This window comes from Arachis ipaensis, chromosome B04, assembly GCF_000816755.2.
Source record: "Arachis ipaensis cultivar K30076 chromosome B04, Araip1.1, whole genome shotgun sequence".
NCBI lineage: Eukaryota > Viridiplantae > Streptophyta > Magnoliopsida > Fabales > Fabaceae > Arachis > Arachis ipaensis.
In genome coordinates this window covers 40,519,210-40,526,959 of record NC_029788.2, presented here as the reverse complement: position 1 = coordinate 40,526,959, position 7,750 = coordinate 40,519,210, and the positions used below count along the sequence as shown (strand labels likewise).

The following is a 7,750-nucleotide window of genomic DNA, read 5'->3' as shown; positions in this document are numbered from 1 at the left end:
GCCAAAGACTTGGAGCTCTCAAACGTGAATCACACTTTGTCACAATTCCGCACAACTAACCAGCAAGTGCACTGGGTCGTCCAAGTAATACCTTACGTGAGTAAGGGTCGATCCCACGGAGACTGTCGGCTTGAAGCAAGCTATGGTCATCTTGTAAATCTCAGTCAGGAAGATTCAAATGGTTATGGAGAATTGATAATTAGAAGATGGATAAAATATAAAACAAAGATAGAGATACTTATGTAATTCATTGGTAGGAATTTCAGATAAGCGTATGAAGATGCTTTGTTCCTCCTAAACTTTTGCTTTCCTATTGCCTTCATCCAATCATTCATACTCCCTTCCATGGCAAGCTTTATGTTGGGCATCACCGTTGTCAATGGCTACTTCCCGTCCTCTCAGTGAAAATGTTCTAAATGCGCTGTCACCGCACGGGTAATCATCTGTCGGTTCTCGATCATGTTGGAATAGGATCCATTGATCCTTTTGAGTCTGTCACACGCCCAACAATTGCGAGTTTGAAGCTCGTCACAGTCATCCCTTCTCAGATCCTACTCGGAATACCACAGACAAGGTTTTTAGACTTTCCGAATCTCAAGAATGACCGCCAATAATTCTAGCCTATACCACAAAGGTTCCAATCTTAGATTAGAAACCCAAGAGATACGCATTCAAGCCATTGCTAGTAGAACAGAGGTGGTTGTCAAGCACTTGTTCATAGGTGAGAATGATGATGAGTGTCACGGATCATCACATTCATCAAGTTGAAGAACGAATGAATATCTCAGAGAAGAATTAGGCGTGAATTGAATAGAAGAACAATAGTAATTGTATTAATTCATGAAGAACAGCAGAGCTCCACACCTTAATCTATGGTGTGTAGAAACTCCACCGTTGAAAATACATAAGAACAGAAGGTCTAGGCATGGCCGAATGGCCAGCCCCCGAACGTGAACATAAAGATCAAAAGGTATATGAAAAGTGTATACCTCTATATCTAAATACAATAGCAAAAGGTCCTATTTATAGAAAACTAGTAGCCTAGGGTTACAGAAATAGGTAATTAATGCAGAAATCTTCTTTCGGACCCACTTGGTGTGTGCTTGGACTGAGCATTGAAGCTTCCATATGTAGAGACTTTTCTTGGAGTTAAACGCCAGCTTTTTTGCCAATTTGGGCGTTTAACTCCAGCTTTTATGCCAGTTCTGGCGTTTTGACGCCAGAATTTCTATGCTGACTTGGAACGCTGGTTTGGGCCATCAAATCTTAGGCAAAGTATGGACTATTATATATTGCTGGAAAGCCCAGAATGTCTACTTTCCAACGCAATTGAAAGCGCGCTAATTGGGCTTCTGTAGCTCCAGAAAATCCACTTTGAGTGCGGAGAGGTCAGAATCCAACAGCATCTGCAGTCCTTTTTCAGCCTCTGAATCAGATTTTTGCTTAGGTCCCTCAATTTCAGCCAGAAAATACCTGAAATCACAGAAAAATACACAAACTCATAGTAAAGTCCAGAAATGTGATTTTTATTTAAAAACTAATAAAAACATAATAAAAACTAACTAAAATATACTAAAAACATATTAAAAACAATGCCAAAAAGCGTATAAATTATCCGCTCATCAGCATTATTCTGGGACACGTTGTTTCTAATACTGGTATTTCTGTAGATCCAGCAAAGGTAGATGTGATTTCTAGTTTGCCTTACCCCTCCTCCGTGAGAGAAGTCCATTCGTTCCTTGGTCATGTAGGTTTCTACCGGAGATTTATCAAGGACTTCTGTAAGGTAGCATTGCCTTTATCCAGACTACTGCAGAAGGATGTTGAGTTCGAGCTGAAGGCGGACTGCAAGGAGGCATTTGATAAGCTGAAGCTTGCCTTGACTCAAGCTCCGATTGTGAGAGGACCCGACTGGAACCAACCTTTTGAGATTATGTGTGATACCTCCAACCATGCAGTAGGAGTGGCACTGGCTCAGCATGAAGGTAAAGATCCTTTCGTAATTGTTTATGTTTCTAAGACCTTAGACGCTGCTCAGTCTAATTATACTACCACTGAAAAAGAGCTTCTGGCTATTGTTTTTGCTCTGGATAAATTCTAAGCCTATTTACTTGGTACTAAGGTGGTAGTGTACTCAGACCATACAGCTCTAAAATATTTATTAGCTAAAAAAGAGTCCAAATCGAGGTTAATACGTTGGATATTGCTGCTGCAAGAATTTGATTTAGAAATTAAGGATAAGAGTGGTTCCCAGAATTTAGTGGCAGACCACTTGAGTCGCCTTGAGCACATTGAGGATGACTCCACTCCTATCAATGTTGCTTTTTCCATTTGATAGCTTGCACGCAGTATCTGAAGTTGTTCCTTGGTATGCACCTGTAGCTAATTATCTAGTTAGTCATACCTTCCCTCCTAATTTTACTAAGCATCAAAGGGACAAGCTGAAAAGCAAGTCCAAATATTATATATGGGATGACCCATATTTATGGAGGTATGGTGCTGACTAGATAATTAGAAGGTGTGTGTCTCAATCAGAATTCTGGTCCATTTTAGAGGCCTGCCACTCCTCTGAGAGTGGTGGACATTTTGGCCCTCAAAGAACAGCTAGAAAAATTCTAGACTGTGGATTCTGGTGGCCCACTCTTTTTAAAGATGCTACTGCCTTATGTAAATCTTATTCCCCGTGCTAAAGGTTTGGTAATATATCCAAGAGGGATGAGATGTCCCAACAGCTTATGCTATTCTCTGAAATTTTTTATGTTTGGGGCATTGACTTCATGGGTCCATTCCCAAATTCTAGTGGTTTCTTATATATACTGTTAGCTGTAGATTATGTTTCTAAATGGGTGTAAGCAATTCCTACCTACACTGATGATGCTAACACTGTTGTCTCTTTTGTTAGAAATCATATTATCTGTCACTTTGGATCACCACGAGCAATCGTGAGTGATCAAGGCACTCACTTTTGTAACAGGAGATTATCAGATCTACTGAAGAAGCATGAGATTATTCACAAAGTAGCAATAACTTACCATTCCCAGACCAATGGGCAAGCCGAGGTGTCTAACAGAGAGATCAAGCGCATTTTGGAGAAGATAGTCAAGCCTCATAGGAAGGACTGGAGCAACAGGCTTGTAGATGCGCTTTGGGCGTATCGAACCGCGTACAAGAAACCCATTAGGATGAGTCCCTTCCGCTTAGTATACGGAAAGGCTTGTCACCTCCCAGTGGAGGTGGAACACAAGGCTTTCTGAGCTGTAAGAGATTGCGACATGGGATTTGAGAAAGCTGGTGCTGAAAGAAAGCTGCAACTAGCAGAACTGGAGACCCTTCGACTCGAAGCTTATGACAACTCCAGGTTATACAAAGAGAAGGTGAAGGCTGTGCATGACAAGAACATCAAGAGAAAGGAGTTTAGACCTGGAGAGCTGGTTTTCCTTTACAACTCCAGGCTGAGACTCATGCTAGAAAAGCTGAGATCCAGATGGGAAGGCCCCTACAGAGTAGAGAAGGCAAAGCCATACGGAGTCTTCCATCTGAGTCATCATTCAAGTTCCAAATTCATCAAGGTCAATGGACATCGCTTAAAGCTTTATCATGGTGAGAAAATGAAGGAAAATAAAGAGCTAGAGGTCTTCCTCTTGGAAGACGCACCAACAGAAGCAGATTGAGCTTGTGGACCGTCCAACTTAAGGACGTAAAAGCAAAGTGCTAGGTGGGAGACAACCCACCATGGTATGATCGTTCCGTTTTCATTCCTAGTTTTATTTTCTTTTATTTTTCCATAGTGTTCATTCATAATTTCTGCATATTCATCTGCATTCTACATTTTGCATTTTGTATAAAAAAAAAAAAGCACACGACGCGCAAGCGTCGCTGACGCGTACACGTCATATGTGTGTGCGTGAAAAATAAAAATTGAACAGAGAGTTAGGCAGGAGTGGTGCTGGTGGCGTGCCCTGCGCACAAGCAAGTCCACGCGTACGCGTCGCTTGCGTTTTCACCAGTCCACGCATACGCATCCCCCACGCGTACGCGTGACCCTGCAAATCGGCGTAAATGGGTGTATGGCCAGAGAGTTATGATGGTGTGGGGCTGGAACTGTGCTGGGAGCACAAGCCCTATCATGCGTACGCGTCGCTGACGCGTACGCGTCATTTTCTCATCCAGGCCACCCACGTGTGCGCGTCCCTGACGCGCACGCGTCGCATACAATTTTGGCACATGTGCGTATTAGACAGAGAGTTATACGTGCGCGAGGCTGCCTTCGCGCCATTCGCACCACCCTTATCACACGTCCGCGTCCTAGACGCGTACACGTCGCCTGAAAATAGTGCGATCCACGCGTCCGCGTGATGCACGCGTACGCGTCGCATGTGACGCACAATTTATCCACTACTTCAGCGCCTGATTTCAAATCTCCTCTCCCCCAATCCTAATTCTTTTCAATCCTAATTATTTATTCCTTCTTTCTTTCTTCTTCCTTATTCTTTCTTATTTTCTACTACTTTCTTCTTTCCTTCCTCATCTTCTTCATCAAGGTTCTTTTCTTCCTCCCATCTACTCTTTCATTATTGCATTTATTTATGTTTCTATCTTCTCTATCTTTCTTTTCGCTTACTTATTTATGGTTTCTTTTTTTTCTTTTTCATGCATTCTTATGTTGGTATTGGAGTTTTATTTGGGTACTACCTTATTATCCTGAAGCTTGTGGTTATTCTATGGAGTGATTTGACAATTGATACTTTAATTTGGCTCTCATATACATTTAGATTATATTATTTTCATTCCTATTCTATCTTTCTCACCAAGTGTTTGTAAAAAAGCACCTATGGCATCCCGAACTCTATTTTGTTTTACTCTTTTACTTGAATGCCTCTTTTTCACAACCCTTGCACTCCACATGTATTTGGCATTATCATTCACAATTGTCATCATACAAATACTCTCTATATTGGCACATTTAATTTTTGATGCTTGAGTTATGCTTCTCATGCCTATTCCTTGCATGCTTTCACATCTTGCATCTGTTTAATTATGAATTGCCTTATTGCTCTTAATTGATGTCTTACCTACATGTTGTAGCTACCATGTATTTGAGCTAACATCTTTCGTTTGACATTATGATAAACTAATATTTTACGGTTTACCTTGTACTCAATTGAGTGGATTTTATCAATTTTTCATACACTTATCCATACAAAATGCATGGCTTTACATTCTCCTTCATGATTTTGTGCTATGATTGAAAACATGCTTCTTTGGCCTTGTATTTGCTAATATTAATCCTCTCTTATTACCATTAATGCCGTGATATGTGCGTTAAGTGATTACAGGAATTACAGGGTGGGAATGGCTTGGAGAACGGAAAAGAAGCATGCAAAAGCGGAAGGAATACAAGAAACTGAAGGAACTGCTAAAGCTGTCCAGCCTGACCTCTTGGTACTAAATTGACCATAACTTGAGCTATAGTGGTCAAAATGATGCAGTTCTAGTTGCGTTGAAAAGCTAACGTTCGGGGCTTCGAAATGATATATAATTTGATATAGTGGCCATACAGCTAGACGACGTGAACGTGTGCTCTACGCGGACGCGTCGCAGTGACAAAAATCAGGGTGTTTGAATTCGCAACCAGCGAATTCTGGGCTGTTTCTAGCCCGGTTTTCGGCCCAAAAAACACATATTAGAGGCTATAAAGTGTGGGAATCCATTCATTCATCAATCAAGCTGTAATAATACACAATTTTAGGATTAGATGTTGTTTTAGTGAGAGAGGTTCTCTCCTCTCTCTTAGGATTAGGATTTAGGATTTCTATTATGTTTAGGCTACTTCTTTTCAATCACAGGTTCAATGTTCCTTTAATTTATTTTTTACTTTTATTTATTCTATTACTTTAATTGTTATTTATCTTTTCAATTTGGCTTATGAACTTCATGTTAGAGTTGATTTCTTTATTTAATATAATTTGAGGTATTTCAGATTTAAGATTTCTTTCTTTTATTTATGTTACTGTTGCTTCCCATCTGAAGGCATTTTTATTCAAGTAGATTTTCTCCCTTTTTGCTTTGGTTAAATAATTGGAGACACTTGAGTTATCAAACTCCTTGTGATTGATGATTGTTATCTTTGCTAGTTGATTTGTATTCCAATAACTCTAGTCTTTCCATAGGAATTGACTAGGACCAGAGGAATAAAATTGATTCATCCACTTGACTTACCTTCATAGTTAGAGGTTAACAAGGTGGGAACAAAAATCCAATTCTCATTACAATTGATAAGGATAACTAGGATAGGACATCCAGTTCTTATACCTTGTCAAGAGATTTTATTATTATTAATTTATTTTTGGGATAAGTACGATTTTGGTCCCTCACGTTGAGGGTCAGAATCGAATCCGTCCCCGATGTATATTTTGATTTAAAATCGTCCTTAAAGTCGCATTTAAATTTAAAATCGTCCTTTATAACTTTTTCGGACGCAAATGCCCTTGCGTCGTTATGAGGCCGTTATGATCATCGAAAATAATAATAAATATATATATATATATATAGGAAATTAAAATGAATGGAAAAGTTTAATAATGATACGTTGAATTGAGAAGAGGAAAGGGTAAAGCAGCGTGGAAGCCATTGTTGCAGAGCTCACCCTGAGGACCTGGTGGAGGGAGACAGCCATGGCTGCACGAAGCTCAACCTCGTCTCGAATCCCATCTTCGTCACAAGGTAGGCTGCTACTTTGTTCTCACGGTGAGAAGCCGGTGTTGCGAATCTCGGGGACCAAGGAGAACCCAGGTCGCAGATTTTGGGGCTGTGTCTACTTTGAGGTTTGTTTATTTACTTTTTCGCTGAAATCAGTCTTCTGGACGTTGGAAGGGATGGTGATCTCTGTGGGTATGTGCAGGTGAAAGAAGGCTGCAATTTTTTTCATTGGGCAGATCCAGATACAGAGGTGGAGTATTCAGAAATTGCTAGGTTAAGGAAGAAGCTTTCGATGATGAAATCAAGAACTCAAGTGGCAGAGTGGAAGCTGAAGTTCGTTGCAGTGTTAGGGTTTTTTGGGTGGGTTGGGTTTGTATGTTTGCTGTTGCAGAGTTGGTCTAAGGCAACGCAACAGTGTCTCATTCCGTTGAACCTGGTTTGAAACATGTGTAGGTATATTTTGCTGTTGTTTTTGGTGGTGAGTTGGTCTGGGTGGGGTTTATGTATTGGGGGAGTTCTTGTCTGTGGCATGTTGAATGCATTTGAAGATGTAATATGACTGTCTTGTAAGCATGGTTGGATATTGATATGAGAGTGAAAGTTTTCAGTGGCAAAACATGATTTACATGACTGAACAATAATATTAACAGTGTCATTTAACTGGCAACAAGCTACAGTGTTTGACATGAAAATGGTAACAACCTTAATACATAGCAACCATAGTGTTTGACATTACCAGCACCTTAATATAAACTTAACTCAAAACAAGCTAACCATCAAAAGGATTGGCTGGGCTGAGAGCCAATATTTCACTACAACCAACATTAGCACAAAGGCAACATATAAGCAACAAAAAGTAACAAAATATCCAAGCCAGTATTTCAGTACAACCACACTGGATTAACCAGAAGCTTAACACCAACATAAAACAAAATAAACAAATATGCTAAGTGTTCTGATTTCCCTAAAGCAATCCCCATTTCCCTAAAACAAAATAAACAGTTTCGTATGCTGGCAACAAACCCTGTAAGCAGAAAATGGAGGACCAAAT

The 7,750-nt window shown here is 40.1% G+C and overlaps 1 protein-coding gene across 1 annotated transcript; it reads left to right on the top strand.

Moving 5' to 3' along the window:
- LOC107636409 lies at window positions 6,675-7,141 on the top strand. Its single transcript, XM_016339921.2, has 2 exons — window positions 6,675-6,824; window positions 6,902-7,141. Exons 1-2 carry the CDS (start codon window positions 6,675-6,677, stop codon window positions 7,139-7,141), a joined length of 390 nt encoding a protein of 129 aa, XP_016195407.1.